The sequence below is a fragment of the Rattus norvegicus genome, chromosome 3, assembly GCF_021556685.1.
Source record: "Rattus norvegicus strain SHRSP/BbbUtx chromosome 3, alternate assembly SHRSP_T2T, whole genome shotgun sequence".
In the NCBI taxonomy this organism is placed as follows: domain Eukaryota; kingdom Metazoa; phylum Chordata; class Mammalia; order Rodentia; family Muridae; genus Rattus; species Rattus norvegicus.
This window is the reverse complement of record NC_141536.1, coordinates 114,049,124-114,070,032: the sequence shown is the minus strand read 5'-3', so window position 1 is coordinate 114,070,032 and position 20,909 is coordinate 114,049,124. Positions and strand designations below refer to the sequence as shown.

General features: G+C 41.4%; 1 protein-coding gene across 1 annotated transcript in view; it reads right to left on the bottom strand.

Moving 5' to 3' along the window:
• Window positions 1–4,141: 4,141 nt before the first annotated feature.
• Window positions 4,142–20,909, bottom strand: part of Ap4e1 (adaptor related protein complex 4 subunit epsilon 1) — a 63,834-nt gene continuing 47,066 nt past the window's right edge. The window contains 6 exon segments of the mRNA NM_001191742.1: window positions 4,142–4,357; window positions 5,957–6,114; window positions 7,332–7,522; window positions 9,052–9,588; window positions 10,420–10,678; window positions 18,201–18,324. Coding sequence (NP_001178671.1) covers window positions 4,197–4,357; window positions 5,957–6,114; window positions 7,332–7,522; window positions 9,052–9,588; window positions 10,420–10,678; window positions 18,201–18,324 — 1,430 coding nt within the window. The 3' untranslated portion in view covers window positions 4,142–4,196.

The following is a 20,909-nucleotide window of genomic DNA, read 5'->3' as shown; positions in this document are numbered from 1 at the left end:
GCAGTATACTCTCCACTACGTGTAGCGGCCCGAGCGCTGCTGGGATCCGATTGGCTGCCCAACTGATGGGCGGGGCTTTAGCCAAGCAATTCTGTGTCCAGCTGCCAACGCAGCCAGGGGATTGGGGAGGATTAATAGCTGCAGTGGGGCCAGTGGAAGTTGCAGTGTTTTTGTTTTTTGCAGTGTTTGATGTGGTGTCGCTACATCGTCAGCTTCCTCTGCGCCATATTGTAACTTTTTTTTTTTTTTTTTTTTTTAGTTTTATGGTTCAAACATAATGGATCTGACACAAAAGCTTGTTTCTCTAAGGAGCGGAGCTTCCAGAAAACCAGTGTTTGACTCCCTGCCTTCAGGGCTAGGAAACAGCATTTCCCCAGGAACAGCCTGGTCTCTCCCTGGGAATGGGAAAGAAGCCCTGGGAGGAGAATCAAGAGTGCTCTGCGGGGGAGAAAGTGTATCACTTAATTAAAGGGTAATGGAGAAAAGTAAAGGAGGATTGAAGGACACTTTGATCTTTAGGGCTTGAGTCTGTTCTAAGATGACTAACATTTCCCCCTTGTTTTACCCCATGACAAGATTGATGAAGGGGTTGGTGGTGACGAAAAATCCTCTTTGTTTCTCATGAGATAAATGTCTTCACTCCAGACAGGGCATGGAGCACAATTACAAGCATAGCTGGGAGTCTGACCACTTCTTACCTAGTTTCCATCATCTGCCATCTGAGAAGTCAGAATTGACCCCTCTTGGATCACCCTGTAATCTTCCACCCATTTAGCAGCCAGAGTGACCTTAAACATAATAGTAACCATGGGTATGATAGTACAGACATGTACTCCCAGCAGTTGGGAGCCAAAGAAGATCAAGACCTGCCTGTGCTGCCTAAAACCTTGTCTCAAAATAAAGGGTAGGAATGAGGAAGGAAGGATGAGTAGATCCCGTGGGCTAGACAGCTCAAGTCAGTGAGTCCTAGGTTCAGTGAGTGATGAGGGGCTGGAGAGAGAGAGCTCAGTGGTTAAGAGCTCCTGTTGCATCTGCAGAGCACATGGGTTCAACGGCCTGCACTCACATGGCAGCTCACACCGTTTGTTCTTTAACTCCAGGCCTGGGGAACCGACGCCTCTTCTGACCTCTGCTAGCATCAAGCACATATGTACCAATAAGCCATATTTTTAAGAGCGAAAAACTAACAAGATAGTGAGGAAGAAACCTGTTGTTGATCTCTGGCCTCTGAAACATGAACATTTACATGATTATACATACACAGCCACACAAACATGTACATATAACACACATGCAAAAACATACATACAAGTAACACACAGACTGAGCGAGTTGTACTTATATATTTAGAAACATATCTATATATGGATTAAATAATTCTCATCTACTTAAATTATAAAGAACGTATATACCCAAAAAAGGACAGATGTTTTTATTATACATTCAATTAAAAAATTTTCAATTTACACAGTTCAATGCCAAAACAAAGAAAAATTGCATCATTTATTAAGTTGCTATTCACTTGCATTGTTGTTCTCTCCTAAAATTCTGACATAGGAAAACAGCTTAAAGACACATGAATAGCTTCAGTGCACTTCTCATAGTTTACCATGGGACAAAGATCATGTTTATCCATAGAAAATAAAGAACCTATGGTAAAGTGAAAATAAAATACTGTACTTTTATACAATCAATTTGGACGAGCTTAGACACGTATTAGCTAATTCTCACCTGCAGAGCATTTGCTGTGCTGGGCAGACTTGGCACAGGAGCCCCAGAAACCGCTCAGCCCCTCCGACAGATTCTTCAGTAGGACCAAGACAGGCTCCTCCCACCCTGAGCACTAGCTCTTCTGCTGACCTCCTGGGGACGATTCTTGGGGAGCCTGGCCACCTCTTCTTTCCATTGCTCTCATGCTCTTTCTGTCTTCCTTTATTTGTGCCCAGCCTTGCTCTGCAGTCATTCATCCTTGGTAAAGGTACTTGGCACAGAGCACGCAGTCACTCTTCCCTGACACGTCAGCCCCATTGGTTGATGATAAAATAAAGACTAGACCTAAAATTCTCCCTATTTTGTGGTCAAAAAGATTGATGATGCCTGATTCAGAATTCAGTGAGTTTAGATAGACTATGTACTGGTCCAAAGTTTTAAATATCTACTCTTTTCTATTATTATTAGTTTATTAAAATCATAAACATTGTAAACATTCTAATAATCATTTTTGCAGAAACCCTGTTACTCTACATTTTATTTAGTGAGTTCAGAAAGAACAAAAGTGACACTATGCTCTCTTTGGCAGATCTAAAGTCACGTCTCAACCCCAAACCTACCGTTTACACATGCACTGCTAGACAGGCCAATTCGTCCCACGACAATACTGCTGCTCTCATGAACATCCCTTGTGACAGAGCAGCAGCAAAGCAAACAACCATGATCCTCGGGACAGCCGTCACTTTGATCTTACAGACCTTACTCCCCCTGCTCCACAACCGACCAACCCAGTGACCACAGAAACGCCTGGAAGAATGCACACAGAAAGGAGCCCATCTACACTACATGCTGCACTGCTTGTTAAGGGCAAGGAGCAGGGAAGGCTGCGAATGCAACAATAAAGAGGAAGCTAATGAAGCGGCTGCTTCAGGACCCCTCTACCATGACAGAGCAGAGGCTGATAATGCATCTAGTCTTCTACTGAGGGGAGAAACCAACTACAGGAAATTCCAGCCTCCTGCTCTTCTAACCAGGCTTAACTGCTTGTATTCAAGAGAGAAGTTAACGAAATGCTACATTTACAAATGCATAACCCAAGAGTTAACTTATAAAATACTACTTTTTGTCTTGTTCTAACTATGGATGACAGCTCAGTAGACTCTTCTTAGCATCTTTCCCCCCCTCTTTTAATTTTTCAACACAGGGTTTCTCTGTGTAGCCCTGGCTGTCCGGAAAAGTTGCTCTATAGACCAGGCTGGCCTCAAAATCAAGAGATCCGCTTGCCTCTGCCTAGTGCTGGGATTAAAGGTATGCACCACCACCACCTCCACCACCACCACCTCCTCCTCCCCCTCCTCCCCCTCTTCTTCCTCCTTTCCCTCCTCTTCCTCCTCTCTTCCACCTTAGCATCTTTACAGCAAGTATTGGTGAGATAATGTAAAACCAGAGTGCCTGGCCCAGGTGATAACCAGTCCTGGGAACTAGAATGGTTAACATAATAACTTAAGTTGTATTACCTGAATAGTTTCAATGATGAAGTACCAAAAAGGGTAAAATAAATATTTCCCACAGCACCATTATTAGTCTTTATAAAATACTATTTCAGTTAATATACAATTTCAAGATTTTGGCCCATCACACATACAAGGCATAATCTCTTCTTCTACTAACAGAGGGCCTATAAGCATAAATATAACATGAAACATGATATATTTTGCTGAAGTATTTGTAGGATATATTTACAAAGTCACTACTCAGTAACAACCACTTAATATTAGTAGATATAAGGACCAGAAAAAAAAATCAATTGGCCATTTATTCTATGGTCAAAAATTTTAACTACAAAAAGGATCTAATAGGAAACAGATATACTTTATGATCAAATTACTTAAAATTAAGTATAACAAGTTAAAAAGTAAAAAAACACAGATTGTGTTTGCCCCATACCCAGCATGCTCATGGTCTTGTACAATGGTTAGTACATGTTAGGCCACCTCAGTTTAACCCTGACCTGAGCAAAACAGAACTGGGAGCACAGACTATCCTTACAACAAGTTCTGTACTCCAAAGCCAAGTGTGATTCAGGTGATGATCAGTCTCTGTGTCCTCTACATCGAAGCAGAGAACCAAGATTCAGCCTTATTAGAAATCAGTGAATGCTAGAATAAACCTGCTATAAAACACTTATAACAAAATAAATATTTTCAGTTCCTCCACATTAAGTGACATAAAATAATTAGCATTTTATAACATTAGTTTAGGTCATTTTGGGGGAGGGGGACCCAAACACACTGTACAATCCTGAGTAAAAAAATTAATGACATAGTTTCTTGGGGATCATTCTTAGCAGGAATCAAGAAGAAAACACATAACCCAAACCTGACAAATCCCCATTCCCATGAGAAGTACCACGAGTGCTTTTTACTTTGGTAAGGTTGTAAATGTAAACCATTTATGTGAAAAAAGTAAAACTTAACAGAACTTTGCTAGGATGTCTGCATCACTTTCTGACAGTGACAAGATAAACAGTCTGAAAGAACAGAGCTAGAGGATCGGAACCACAGGGCTACCACGTCAGCGTGTACTCGGCAGTGCAGGATACAGGGGGTGGACGGAAGCAGCTTACAGGCCAGCAGACCTTCACTGCCTGCAACAGAACAGAAAGGGAAATTAAATTTAAATGACCTCCAACAGACCATCCTCCACGGATATCTACAAATGTGCCATTCTCGCGTGAAAAGGTATTTGTCACCAATCACCAGAGAAGTGCCACACAGGCACTTTAGAGAAAGCATGTCACATTTGTTTGGAAGACTATTTTCTATATTAAAAAAAAAAAACAAAAACCCTGAAAAGGTGCTGGAGTGGGGGTGAATGCCTTGAATCCCAGATGAGAGTAAGAATGGCGACAGGTATTTTAACACACATGTACACGGCAGCACTGTTCGTATCATCAAAAAGTAGAAGTGCCTCAAGTGCTTAGTTGCAAGCTAACAGTATACTACAGTAATAATATGTTATATGATAATAATGTATGTGCAGGGTAACACTCAGTAATAGCATGATAACTGGTCAGAAGTGATATAAGGGTCACTTTATATCCACTAAGGGAACAACCCATCAAGGGCACATCACAATTCTATTTATATGAGTACACTGCAGCTGTCTTCAGACACACCAGAAGGGGGCATCAGATCCCATTACAGATGGTTGGGAGCCACCATGTGGTTGCTGGGAATTGAACTCAGGACCTCTGGAAGAGCAGTCAGTGCTCTTAACTGCTGAGCCATCTCTCCAGCCCCCACATCACAATTCTAAATGATATTCACCAACACAGATGCATCCGATTTCCTAAAAGAAGTACTAAATCTAAAACCATAGATTAACCCCAACAACGTGACACCAGCACCCCACTCTAACCAACAGCATGCCATACAGACAGACACCTCAATACAGTAGAGTGGAGGGCCCAGAAAGAAGCCCGTTTTCCTACAGTTCTCTGATAAAGAAGCCAAAAATACACACTGGAAAAAATACAGCATGTTTAAAAGGTGGCGCTGGTCAAAATGGACAGCTGCGAGTAAAAGAATAAACCTCACCACAAACCTAGCACAACTCTCAATTCTAAATGCATCAAGGATTTCAGCACAAGACCTGGTACCCTAAATCTGATAGAGAAGAAAATATGAAATACACTTGAACAAATAAACTTGAATTTAATACAAATTATTTACTATGTAAATTAAACTACTTTAATATGCAAATTAAACTACTTTGAGATTTTATTCTATCCCAGTCAAAATGGCCAAAGTCAACCAAAATTCAGGTTACAGAAAAAAAAAAACCATATAGAAATCTACTGCTTTATAAGCAAACTAAAAGATATGATTAATTTTCTTAAAAATCTAAAATAGAGGTATCTTGCAAAGATAAAGAATGCTGTTCTTGGGTATAAAATATCAGTACATGCAACAGAGACGTGGCTATTTTGAGAGTAATCAACCACTTTCTGACTGGATTTGAAGCCTACTCTACACAAATGGAGAAAGGTTTAAAGCATTAGAAGAAAAGCAAGGCTAACTGATAGTTAGTAATATATGTTACTGTGAACTGTTCAATCAAATACTCCTTAATGCAGTCTGAAAACACACTCATTTGAAGACACTCGTGACAAGAAGCTCTAAGAAGTATGACACTCAGAAGAAAAGTCCACATTTACAGTGTGCCTTTTCATAATTCTACACACCTATGACGTCAACCACGCAAAGTCTGAGTTTCTGCTGCAGCTCTGTCAGGACAGAAGCCAGTGCAACTCGAGGCTCTGATATTTTTATATTTTGCTTCACATCATTTGCAAAAGACAACCAGAGTTTGCCAAAGTCTTCAGTTGAGATCTTTAATGGCCTGAAAAAAATTTTAACAATTAGTCTATGTCATTAAGAGTACAGTGATGCTGAGCAAACACATGACTCACATGAATATAGATTACATGTATAATACATATACATTGTAGATTGTAAACCTGGGTCCCAAGAGATTTGTGCTTTTCAACCAGACATGATTAGAACGGTGAGTGTTATCTTCCAATGTGATGATGTTACTGACAACAAAAGATTTAAACTGCACCTCTCCTTTTAATAACCCATCCAATTTTGTCTTTTTCAAAAAAAGATATTAATTACTCCAGCAGGAATTTAACAGATAACTGCATAAATTCTCAAATATAAACTATTCTATCATGTATACTCTGTATTTGGGGAATAATGAAATTTCTGTTAAAGCCATGCACAAGAGAATGAATATAAAGAACTTTCAATAAATTCACCAAAGGGCCTAAGACTCTGCGTGTGTGTGTATATGTGCGCGCGCGCGCGCGCACACACACACACACACACACACACACACACACACACACACGATGAAATAGTTATATGTTGTATAATGTCAGAAATACCTAGGGGTGGATTATAGGCAACTTTTATATTCTAGTTATATTTTCACAACATTTGAATTTCTGATAAGTAAGCATTGATTGCATAGTTTTAAAAAAAACCTACATTTAAAGATCCAGAAGAACTGATTACTATGCACAAAACTATGTTGCATATACATTGTGCATCCTCAAATTATAAAATAAGAGTGGGAAAGAGTTGAGACTTACTTTGTAGCCAAGGCTGACCTACAACTCACTTTGTAGTCTAGAAATGTTTGAACAGATGGCAATCCTCCTGCCTCAGCCTCATGTCTACGGGGATTATAAGCATGAGCTACCATGCCTGGCTTGTAAGAATACAAGGTGTTAAAATGACTGATTCATGTATATGTAGTGGGTGTCTATGTGTGAGTATGTGTCCCACAGAGGCCACAGTGGTGCTGGGTCCTCTAGAGCTGGAGTTATGAGCAGTTGTGAGCCACCAGATCTGGTGGTAGGAACCAAACTCCAGTCCTCTGAAAGCCTTCTTAGCCAACAAGGTCATCTCTCCAGCCCAAGACTGTTTAATATGTAATTCTTATACTCCCTAATAGCTAGCATGTGTCTCTACAAGAAAAAAAAAAGGGAGGGGGAACAATGGATGAATAACAAACAAAATATTTTCTAACAAAAATTAGAGAATATTTACCTAATAAAATCTAGTAGTGATAAGTTCATGGAAAATTCCAGTTGAACAGGATGTGTATCCATCATTTGATACTTTATAAAACCAGAGAGAGTCCCCTCTACACAAGGGCTTTCCATCTGCACGCCATATTGGAAGGATTTGGTGCTTTCTGCTTCCATCACAGGTGAAGGACATCCAGGCTGCTCAATGATCTATAAATGAAAGTAAGAAAACTATTGAAGAACGCATCAACAGACTGTTATGTGGATAACAGCCTTCTACTTAAGAGATAAAGCACTAAAGCACATGGATGTGGGAAGTTAACAGACCTCATTATGAAAACCACTAACGAAAATTTACTAAGACATAAATAATACTGTATAGGTCAAAATTATATAACAGATTAGTATTACAGCTAAAACTGTAAAAAAAAATCTTTAGTTAAGATCACTAAACTCTAATCTGGCACCAGAACTCCTTTACTCACAGTGCTGGGGAACTGAAGCCGGTGTCTGTGTGTACTAGGCAAGCATTCTTCCTAGCTCCTAGCACCTGACCCTTTTTTTTTTTTTTAATTATTTTTTTTATTTTATGTATGTAAGTCCACTAAACACTGTCTTGAGACACACCAGAAAATGGCATCAGATCCCATTATATATGGTTGTCAGCCACCATGTGGTTGCTAGGATTTGAACTCAGGACCTCTGGAAGAGCAGTCAGTGCTCTTAACCGCTGAGCCATGTCTCCAGCCCCCGGCACCTGACTCTTATGCTAGAGGATTTAAAACCATCATACAGCTGCCTCCATTCTCACTCTCTGCCCCTACTCAACTCTACAGGTACAATGTCGACAGACTTCTTGTTTGTTTTTTAAAGTTCTGCAAATAAATCTGCTACACATATGTATTGAAGAACTGAAGAATTCCTGCCCTGGTCAATAATATCTCATTCATCGCACTGTAGCTCACAGAAGAAAAGGACACTGCAGACAAATGAACTTTCAGAAGTTGCCGTCACCCTCCCCAGAGTACTCAGTACAGAATACAGAATCAGGGAGAGAAAGAAGGGAAATTGTGTGTTTATCCTTAATATTCTTTTTCAATGCTCTATTGGTTCTGTTAAATAACCTGAAATGTCCTCAGTGAAGATGACAAGAGTGAATACAGCACTTGGAGAGTGCATGGAGAGAGAGAGAGAGAGAGAGAGAGAGAGAGAGAGAGAGAGAGAGAGAGAGAGAGAGAGAGAGAGAGAATATCACAGAATAAAACCTGAAAACACCAAGAGCACAGGGTGTGGATTTAATGCTACAAGCATCCTGCAGGATCAACCAGTTAACTCCTTTCAGGAGCACAGTACTAATACCCTTGTTTTCAACAGTAGGGCATAGAAGTGAGATTCAATGTATGTATTCAATGTCAATGCACTATGTATCCTAGGCTAGCCTGGACCTACAGAGGTTTTCCTGCCTCTTCTCCTGAGTATGGGTTTAAAGGACTGCCCATGTGCCACCTACAACCTGTATTATGCAGTATAGACACTCACTTTATATAATATCTATGGCCTTTGCAAATACAATATTATTGGGCTTCCTTTGTTTCTTTAGAGCAATGTATCCTGAGTCCTGTTTTTTAAGGAAGAAAGGAGGATTTAGAACAAACTCATAAGGCACTGGAGCCGAAAGCAGAAGCACTAAGTAATCATTATTTACTTAAGGCAGAAACAATATCTTATAATTGTCTTACCTTGAAATTTTCCAAAGGAAAAATTTCTAATTGAGCATCTGTGAACTCTGAATCAGTCTTACTAGTGACTGAGCACACCAGCAATAAACACTCATCCTTCCAGACTTTGTAAGAAGACACAGCCACAGTTTCATTACTACAGATTTCCACGAGAGCTGAACGCCTGCATTCAGGAGTTTCTTCCAACAGAGCAGCCAAACTGACTTCCTTGACGGCTGAAGTTGCAGAGGATGAAGGGGGATGAAATACTTCCATGTCGTTACCCGCAAACAAAGAAGACACGGGCAAGCTGACACTCGAGAGGTTTTCAACTGAGGGCAGCTCCAAGACAGACTCAGAACCCAACAGCTCTGAACCAAGCTCCCCGTCTCCTCTATCCGCAGCGCTCAGACTGTCCTCACCCCCCCCAGCCACATCGGACGCAGGGCTAAGGGTGGAGGAGGGAGCGGCATGAGCGCTGGGCATCTTGTCACTTTGGGCTACCTTGGGTTTTGACTTCCTCCTGAACTTGTAAGACACAACATCTGCTTTTCCCAACTGCAAAGACAAAATATAATAATATTTTTAAATGAACAGTATATTAACACCGAGAGCTGCAAAGCAATGATTAGTAAAACTCAGACGAAAAGGTGTAAACCCCACAATTCTGACAACCATGTAACCTAAAGCTATCAGCTAAATCTTACTTTTGATTTAAAAACATAAACTTAGAAAAAGAAGTAAGGTCAAAACTCAGTTGTAATAGTTTTAAAAAATGTTTAGTTTCTAAATAGTACATCACAGGATTAGACAATCCAGCTGCTTTTGTTTCCAGAGCTGTATTTTATAGAATCCCGAGTTACCCATGACTTCAAAGAGGTTTTAATAATCTAGTAATTGTGTTTTCGTGGTCCATGCTAGTAAGCAGAAAAGAAAAACTGATTTAACTTCAAAATCTAAATGTCAGAAGCTGACCAGGAAACAAGATGGGAAGAATTCCTCAGCTGGTGATGCTTGCCAAATTTGCTACCACTAATCTCACTGAAGAACGGTCTGGGAGGACAATGCACACAGATAAGCCACTATTACTGACAATCTCCAACCAAGCACCGTGCCCTCACAGAACTCTCCCATCTACTTTGGTCATTCTTGTTGATTTATGTGGGTCCTGGGCCTTCCTCTAGCCGACTGGACTTGCGAGAAACACTTACTCAAGGGGACTGGGCATGTCCCCTCATGGTATGCTACCATGTTAGTGGTAGCCCTAGGGCTGGAAGATGATGCTGTGGGAGCTATGGAAGGCATTTCCCACCATGCATCGATGAAATCCAGTTCTTGGTTCCAGCAGAGGGCACAGGGATTCTTACAGGAATGCAACAGACAACTTACCAAATTGATCGTATTTTCTGGTCCTAGCCCAACAAACAGCGATGATGCCAACAGCTGCTTTTCTTTCTCCTCTGTAGAAGGGGTGTGGCCTTGAGCTTGGTCCTTCCTAGTCATGGCTTGGTCTACATTCTCCATCGTTGCACTCTCTGCAGGAGCATGTGCGGCTTCCAGTTTATCAGCAGCTCCACTCTCCTTCTTGGGGAGATAACCTTCTTTACCCCATAATTTCTTTATGCCGTCCATCTTCAGGCTACCTGCCCTAGGGAGATTGAGAGAGCAAGTCAGTTTAAATGAGGCTGAGTACTTAGAGCCTTGATGCTCTTCTTTTCTTTAAAACACATTACACAAAACCCAGCTTTCGCGCTGGGCTGTAGTAGTGCACACTTTTGATTCCAGCGCTCCGAGTTCAAGGCCAGTCTGGTCCACACAGTGAGTTCTAGGATAGCCTGGGCACACAGAGAAACCCTGTCTCAAAAACCAAAACCAACCAAACAAAAAGACCAGCTTTCATGTTCAGTCAACAGGCCAGAGGGAAACCTAGACTTTTAAATTTATGTTTACCAATGTTATGGTGCATTGGTAAAACAATGCACCAGCTCTCCAGATTTTCAGATCATTTCATTTCATTGAATTACTTGAGTAAGTTACAAAAGACAAAAATGGCTCTAGACTGAAACCTCTCCTCTACTTTCAAAGATACCTTGACCTTTATTTATTTCTGATGACCCAAGATAAAAGATCTTAGTCACACAATGAGATCAAACCTTGATTCATAAATAGTAATTCATAGGCACAAATTCATTTTAAATCCACTAAAAGCAAAACATTCAAATATGCAGTAATACATAAATTTGTTAACATTTATTTATTTATTCTATATAAGTACACTGTAGCTGTCTTCAGACACACCAGAAGAGGTCATCAGAATCCATTACAGATGGTTGTGAGCCACCATGTGGTTGCTGGGATTTGAACTCAGGACCTCTGGAAGAGCAGTCAGAGCTCTTAACCACTGAGCCACCTCTCCAGCCCTGAAAATGTTTTATTAATGAGACCACTAATTACATGTTTAATGTTTATAAAAATGATATAAAAATTGGTCTGGAAAAGAGGCCTAGAAACTCTCCTTTGTAATTTTCTTATTCATATTTATTTGTTCGTTTGTTGTGTGTTTTATTTAAGTGCCACAACCCATATTTGGAGGCCAGAGGAGAGCCTGTAGGAGCCAGTTCTTTCCTTATACCAGATGGCCTAGACACAGGTACCTTTACCTGCTAAGCCATCTCAATGCCCCAGAATTTTCTCTTTAATTACATTTACTTATATATTTTGTATATGTGCTTGGACATGCACACAAGGCAGGTATCAATCACATGGGTAAACTCAGGTCATCAGGCATGGTACCAAGTGTCTTAAGCCACTGAGCCATGTCATCTGCCCCAAAAACTTTTTAGTACCTGAGTACTTACAGCCAACCATTGGACTCAGGTTGTGGGACCCCTAAGGGAGAGTTAGGGGAAGGACTGAAGGAACTGAAGGGGATTGCAACACCTGAGGAAGAATAACAATATTAGCTAACTCGGAGCTCCCAGAGACTAAGCCACCAGCCAAAGAGCATACATGGGCTGGTCTGTTGCCCCTGCTATACATGTAACAGAGGACCACCTTGTCTGGCCTCAGTGGGAAAAGATGCACTTAATCCTGTAGAAATTTGATGCCCCAGGGAAGGTGGATGCTAGGAGGGTGAGGTGGGTGTAGGTGGAACACCCTCTCAGAAGCAAAGGGGAGAGAGGGTAGGGTGAAGAACTCATGGAGGGGGGACCAGGAAGGAGGGCAACATTTGGAATGTAAATAAATAATTAATAATAATAAAAAAATATTAGTTAGAAGGCAGGTGCCCAGCCCAAAAAACTTTAGAGAAGACATCCAGGCAAAACAAGCAAACAAACAAACAAAATAAAGACAAAACATTACCGAGGGTTAAATTAAGATTATGAACTCAGGGGCTAGCATGGTAGCTTCGTCGGTAAGACCACTGGCTACTGTTCCAGGACATCCAGATTTGTCTGAAGCAGTAATTTGTTAATCTGCTCTGATTCTCGCTGCTGCCCCAATGCTCTGGATCCCCAAAAGGAAGACACATCCACAGTCTTGCATTTTAAATACCTTAAACAGACCAATGGCTGGGCCATTCTCTTAATTCCACACAGCTAGCACACACTCCCTTCCAATATTAATACTTACTAAACCTGCATTTCACCTCTGCTGCCCTGGACCCTGCTGGGCAGCCCTCCTGGGCCCCTCTCCCCCTATAGCTACATCGGCTGTCTCTCCCTCCTTCACCTTTCCAGTGTGGTCCTTCTCCCATGCCCTCATCATGGCTGAACATCCTCATCCTCCTTCCTCTGACCTTTGATTCTTAGCACCCAAGTGGTAGGTTACAACCATCTGTTAACTCCAGTTCCAGAGGATCCAATATCTTCTCTGGCCTTTGCAGGTACCAGGCATGTACACAGTATAAGGACATACATGCAGAAAAATCATCCATACACAAAACCTTTAAAAATTTAAATAGAATATGGATTTATATAACATCACCAAAGTTACAGCTATGAGTCCACAAGTTCACAGTAACTAATGCAGGAATCAGTACTGACTGAAACAGCCAAAAATCATCTCTCTTGCTCTTATGTAAAAACCTATATATCTGTTAATTAACTCAAATGTAACTATTTCACAATGCACATGTTTATCATCCCACTGAATACCTTACATACCTCCATTGCCAGACATGTTTTAGTAAACCTGGTGTTTGTGAAGAACTACCAACAACTTAAAAGTAAAAAGTAAACATTTTTAAGACTATGTGTCCTTTACCCATTTTAAACATCTTAGCTTACTGAATTGTCATAGTTCAAAATAACACTTAGATTTAGGCTATAAAATAGGGAAATTAAAGACTCAAAAATATTTACAGACTTACATTTTTTTAAAAAAATTACATGTATTTATTTACTGTGCATGTATACATATGCCACAGCATGTGTGGAGGTCAGGACTCTGTTTCCACCCTGTGGTTTTCAGGATTGACTTCAGTTCATTTGACACCTTTACCTGCTGACCCACCCTGCCAGCCTTAGACAGATCTGCTGTGATCACGGCCATCTGGTTTTATATGTGATTTTACTTCATACTTAGTAAAGAGGTAATGCTATTAAGCAGTGAACGGCTGAATGAAAAATGACTCTAATAAAGAGAATGTGGATTGTTTTCTTTCCCCATGGTTTTAGGGAGAAGTTAGAAATATCTTCATCCCTTTCAGGTACTGTTCCAATTGCATTTCTATCGCTATGAGAAAATATTCTGACCAAAAGCAGCTTATAAAAGGCAATATTTTACTTGGCATACAATTCCAAGTTACTGTCCATAATTGCAGAGGTAGGTACTTGAGACAGCTGATTAACCACAGTCAGAGTCCACAGGGAAACAAATTCCCCTTTGCTGACTGCTCCCTTCTGCTCTCACCCACTTTCTCTGACCAAGAAATGGTGCTGCATTCAATAGGCTGGACTCTCCTATGTTAATCAACAGTCAAGAAAATCTCCACAGATATATGCCCACAGGCCAACCTGATCTAAACAATTCCTCTACTGAAACTCTTCACAGGCTCACTGATATTTAAATATAGCCACTGCAGGTTATCAAACTGTTTTTCTAAGCAGTTTTAACAGACAAGTCTAGTTATCTAATGTACCGCCTCTCAGAAGAAACCAAGTCATCTTGACACAGGTAGATTTATGAATGGTCACAAGAACCACTGGGACGATCCTGAGGATCCCTGGGGTGCTCGGAAGCACTGTGATGATCTCTAGGAGATGCATGAACAACCGAAGTGGCTACACCACCTACTTACACCAAAAGATTTCTCTCATATACAAGTGTGCTCAAATTTAGGATTCAGTTTTAGTTTAGGGTGTTTTTTCTTTAACGAAAGCATGTACTAGGCTGCTCCATTTAGACCAAGTTGTTGGCAGCCTCAGTCAGGCAAAGCTCGTCTCAGAACTCACCAGAGATCAAGCTCCTCTCAGTGTAGCCCATTCAGTGCTGACCAGAAGGGTAAAGCCTGGGCTGGAGAGGGGCTCAGTGGGTGGTGTTTGTCATGCAAACATGAGGACCCCCAGCGCCCACCCATAGTAGGTGCTGTGATACCAGCACTAGGGAAAGCAGAGACAGAGAAACCCTAGATAGAGAAGCCTACGGAAAGCGGCCAACTGAACTTCGGGTATGTAAACACAGAAAAAGGCAATTGAGAAAGTTACTCAAAGTCAGGCTCAGGCCTCCACAGCGCACCCATGCATATGTGCACCCGCAGACATGCACAAATACACTCACACGTACCATACTCGTGTGCACACACAGTGTAAGGTCCTGGCCACTCCTTTTAGCCCAGTTTAGATAACTCTCAAGGTCATTCTAACAGAGAAGAAGCCATCACTGACATGATTTTATCTCTTCTTTGTTTCCCCAAACGTGTTCCTTGCTACTTCTTTCCACAGATACGGTCGCAAAGGGCACTCCTAGAAATTCTGCATACTCTGTGCCACTGTAGCATGGATTTCACAGGCAAATGGGAGAAGGGGCCACAAAAGTCTACAAACATATTCTCACTTATTTCATTTCATTACATACCTATTGTAAGTTTGTCATGTTTCAGTCAACAGCCTAAATGTGGCAAAGCACACGAGAGCAACATGGCCATTTCATACACATGGAAAAAGTTGGCACAACTTGCTTTCTATATAAGTAAGTCATCTTTGCCTAGATTTGGAAGGCATTATATAATCCATAGTTTTCTAAACTGTGCTTTTGTATTATTGTTAATCAGGCCATGAAGACACACATGTTTCTAGGCAAGGAATCTTCTAGAGATCAATGGTGTACTGGTAGAGTAATGTTTAATAATCAGCTTGTAAGTAAGAAACCCTAAGTTGGGCTTGACTATTGTCAGCTCACCGTGATCTGTGGAAGAGGAACAACAGTTTATCTGGAAAGCTACTCATTGCAAAAAATCACTATGGTCCGTTTGTAGCATAGTGTGCACTTAGCACTGAGTTCTAAGTCAGCAGGAGGGCTAGCACTCTCTCTCCTCTAGCTACAGTCCCAAGCTGCAAACAAGTCATTAGATTAGGCTTAGTGCCCTAAAACAATGAGATGGAGAATTTCAGAAGGGGGTAAATTCCAGCCTATTCCAGAAATTAAGGGATTCCTCTCAATTGGGACTTTTCCTTTAAATTAAAAGTATTTATTTTATGTATATCAATGCTTTGTTTGCATGTATATCTGCACACCAGCAGAGGGCAGTGGATCCCATAAATGCTTGTGAGCTGACATGTGGATGCTGGGAATTGAACAGGATCTCTGGAAGAGCAGCCAGTGCTCTTAACTGCTGCTCTAGGCCCTCTCTATCAGGATTTTAAAAACCACTGTCTTGTATCAAATTAGTGCCCCAGCCACTTTGCCCTTTTCCTATGCTGGCCCCTTTCTGCAGAACTATGTACTTAAAAGTGCAACACTTTCACTAGTCTCTCTAACTTGTTATTATCTTATTTTCAACATCCTCCTCGTCAGTTACTACACAGGTTCTTACTCTGAGATAATGGGTGAACTGTGATTTCTGGAAACTTCAATCCATCCTTCATGTTCTGTTTCCTATATGTCCATGTATGTAAAGCACATACAATGGACATAAAACCATTCAGAGTTTATAAGGTCAGCCCCTCACATGACCCTGAACCCTGTTCACTTCACAGACTTTCTCCCTGGGTCTGGGGAGTCTTTGTCTCTACTTGGCTTGGCTCTGTGTGAGGACCTTAATAGCCATCACTTCTACCACCACAGACCCACAAACCACACCTAGGAGAAATTAAGGATGATAGACCAGGTAGGGAAATGGATTTAAAAAGCAGAATTAGGGGGTTGGAGATTTAGCTCAGTGGTAGAGCGCTTGCCTAGGAAGCACAAGGCCCTGGGTTCGGTCCCCAGCTCCGAAAAAAAGAACCAAAAAAAAAAAAAAAAAAAAAAAAAGCAGAATTAGAACTCCTGCCATTTTATACATTATACCAATCTCCATTCACCATATCTCTATCATTCCTCTTCATTGAAAGAGTAACAAATTATAAGGGTAAAAATAAAATAAGGTGACTGACTTAGTACAAGAACTCAAAATTCCAATGATCCTTAAGGCTGTCATCCTTGACATTTATACTTAAAACATTTTGAACTCTTTAAAAAAAAAAAAGGCGACATTGTTTTTCAGCTAGGCAGTGGTGGCATGCACCATTAAATCTGGCACTCAGGAGGCAAAGGCAGGTGGATCTCTGAGTTGAAGGCCAGGCAGGTCTACAGAGTGAGTTCTAGGACAGCCAGAGCTACACAGGGCCCATGCTTGTGCCTCAAGTTGACAAAGGGCCAGTTGTACTGGCTGGTTTTGTGTGTCAACTTGACATAAGCTAGTCTCATCAGAGAGGAAGGAGCCTCAGTTGAGGACGTGCCTCTATGAGATCCAGCTGTAAGGCATTTTTTCAATTAGTGGTCAATAGGGGAAGGCCTAACTCATGGTGGGTGGTGCTATCCCTAGGCTGGTGGTCCCTGGGTTCTTTAAGAACGCAGACTGAGCAAGCCAGTAAGCAGCACCCCTCCATGACCTCTGCATCAGTTCCTGCCTCCACGTTTCAGCCCTGCTTGAGGTCCTGTCTTGATTTCCTTTGCTGATGAACAGCAATGAGGAGGTGTGAGCCACATAAACCCTGTCCTACCCAACTTGCTTTTGGTCATGGTCTTTCATCTAAGCAATAAAAAACTCTAATTAGGACAGCTGGCTAACCAGTGTGCTCCCAGAATCTGTACCTCCCAATACTGGGGTTACAGGCATGCACAGCCCTTCAGTTTCTCATATGGGTGCTGCAATTTGAACCCAGGGTCTCATACTTGCATAGCAAGTGCTAAGTTCTCTCCCCAGAGACTCTGAAAGTATTCTGAGCAAAGAACAGGCCTTCCTTAGACAATGTCAGTCATCTTATTTCGTGTTCATCTCTGTATCTGTCACAGCTCTACTAAGATGATAGAAGTATTTGCCAGAAGAATGACACAGATAATAAAGAATGACAAATGTGCTTAATACTTCCCACTGTGCTTCTTAAAATTTTATCATATGTGGCAGTAACATGCATTATGTGCAAATCTACTTATTAAGTTATTTTTTACATTAATGTGTATGTGTGTCTATGTGTATGAGCACATGCATGTGGATGCCTATAGAAGCCAGAAGAGGGCATCTGATGTCCCGGAGCTCCAGTTACAGGCAGTCGAGAGATGCCTGATGTGGGTGCTGGGAACTTATCCTCTGCAAGACCATGGCTCTTACTGCTGGCCATCTCTCCAGATCTCAGGTGCAAATCTTATCCATGGCTTATTTTGTCTCGGAGGGCAGATAAGGTCTTGAAGTTTAAGGACATATTATATATAGTATCAGAAACTTGAAACCAATAGGAGCAAGTGAAAAAATCTCATATAGAATACAGCTCTCAGGAGCCTTTCAATGATATTAAGCACATAGTCACAGATATGGCTTTCCTTTTGCATTATTTGATAATGTAAATTTCTTGGAGGACGTCCTAAAATGAGCAAATAATAATCCCGAGGACGCGCACAGAGGCAGAAAGCAGGGAGAATGCTGGAGGGAGGTAAATGCATCAAGTTCTCAACTTTACAAAGAAACTTACTCTTTCAGCCCTGTTTCAGCACTGTTTCCAGATATATCTGAGCCCAGAGAAACGCCAGCAGGAGACTGTCGTCCAGTGAAGCCAGATGAAGAAAATGATAGTCCATATGGTTCAAAATTGAGAACTATGATTCAAAACAGTAACAGAGGTTCACATTAGACAAAGCGTGAGAATAAAGTTTGTGAGATTCCATTCACTATTGCAATAAGTAAAGGCTGACTGTTTTCCAGAATAGAGCTTTCGTATAACCTAACCAGTCATGTACAGTCGAGTAAAGCCACTGCCACTGACTTAAGTCTGCATATGTTAGGGAATCAGAGACAAACTATCCTTCACTTTTATCCTTTTATCACCCCTAGAAATCTGAAAAGAAATCAGTTAGAAAAGGCAAACTATAAAAGTAAGCCACAGGCAGAGGAGTTGCTGCTACTGTAAGAATAGAAGAGGGGATGGGCTAAAGTGAAGTGAGGGCCATGCTCTGCTTAGTGAAGAAAGAACCCTGGGTGTATCTTCACCTCAAAGGGTGGGTGGTGCTCTCAATGGGGCTCTTCCTTACTTACAAAAACTGTTTAGTCATTCACATGCTAATTCTTTCGAATATGTATATAACCTAAGTCAGTTCAATCAGAGCCACGAATGTTAGTATTGCCACAGAGTAGATGCCAACATCCATTCTCCTCTTTTCAGTAGCAGAACCCTCCAGTCTTAGGTAGGTTATATAGGCAGCCAGAAGAGACATTTCCACATTCTGTGACCACATGGCTTATATGTTCTGGTCTATTATTCACACATTCTGCGTGCAACATCTGGGAGAAGCACCTGCAAGAAATTCTTTTCTCCCGTTCCCTTTTGCCTACTCGTTATACTGCAAGCTAGCTGCTCAAGTGCAAGCAGCCATCTTGAATCATGATGTGAAACAGCAAGGATGTCAGAACATCAAGAGAGATGGAATCTGGACTTCTCATAACTACACAGCCAACACCAAACTACTTGATTGTCTAGAGGGAAAGAACAATACCATATGTTTGCATAAAATCTCATTTTAAAAAACCAATTAGCTAAACCTAACTGTAAGTGGCAAATATATCTTTTCAGACACAGGGCAATGCATCAAATGTCACTCAGAATATGCGAAGCTGTGCCTATCAGCAAACTAAAGCAAGTAACAGAGTGAGAGAGGTGGAAGGGTTAAAATAGAAGGTTCATCATCTAAACAGATGTGTGAGAAGGGGCTGGAGAGTGGGCTCAGGGGTTAAGAGCATTTGTTGCAGCTGGGAGGTGGTGCTGCATGCCTTTAATTCCAGTACGATGGAGACAGGGACCCAGAGGCAGAGGCAGGTAGAGCTCTGAGCCAGCTAGAGCTACACAGAGAAACTCTGCCTTGAAAATGGAAGGAAGGAAGGAAGGAAGGAAGGAAGGAAGGAAGGAAGGAAGGAAGGGAGGGAGAGAGGGAGGGAAGAAGAAAGAGAAAAGAAAAAAAATAGATAAAAAGGAAAAAAAAGAGGCATTTGTTGCTCTTGGGAAGACCTGGGTTCAATTCCCAGCCTAGAGGCTCACAACTGTCTGTAACTCCAATTCCAAGGAATCCAGTGCTCTTTTGGCCTCTAAAGGTACTAAGCATATACAATTCACATACATACACACATAAAAATAAAATCTTTATAAAATTAAAAAAAATTAAGATGCTATGTTACCAAAAGCAAATAAACAAAATCCTAAGCAAAGAAAAAGCTAGAGAGACAATCAGCCTGAAAGTCCATCAACAGGCCAACTGATAATGAAAATGTAGTAGCACACGCAACGGAGTTTCACCCGCTATAAAACAGGTGAAATTAGGATATTTGCAGGAAAATGGGTAGACTTTTAAAGTACATAAAGTGACCCAGACTCAGAGAGGCAAATATTGCATGTTCCTCACACATTGTCTTCAGTGTTACGTATACGCACATGTGAATGTCTGCATCTAGGCTTTGCAACGAGACAGGGGAGCATGAGAGGGAAAAGTGCTGAGGAAGGAGGCCCACAGCAGAACACACAACCAGAAAGGAAACCACTGGGGTAAAAGGGAGTAAAAGGGTGTGTGGGGATGGTGCTGGTAGGAGAAACACAAATGTTTTAAAATGCCATAATAAAGCTTCATATACTGCTTTAATTCACTGAAAATTACTTTAAATAAATTTAATTAAAATTGTAATCAAAAGCTCTGTAAAAGAAAACAATATGCTAGCAACTCTTTGATTTGATCCGACCACAGCAACAAAATGGCGGGCACACAGCATAGGAAATGCGCACTCAACAACAACAAACTCCCGAGATCTTTCGGCCTGGAACTGTCAGCAGTGTCAGCGTCCTGAAGTCACAAGTGACAGTCCACACTTCTCCCCATTTCACAGGAGCAACCTCCAGCCACCGCGCAAATGACTCAGGGCTCTCCTGTCCACCGAGGTCACTGCAGACGCCCTCACAGGCTTTTCAAAGAGTAAAGCTCTTGCCCTTGTGAGTTCCTTGTGAGGTAATAACTGATATTTTGTTAGCGAATCTCAAGACTGTTCACAGTGAAAATGAGTCACTAGCCCACAGGGACCAGGGTTGCTTCTGGAACCTTCCCAGACATGCTCACATGCTCACACTGTTCAGTGCCAGCCCTCCCCAGCTATGGTGACACTGAACTCTGCAGGCAGAGACAGGCGGATTCTTTATCTCAAATTC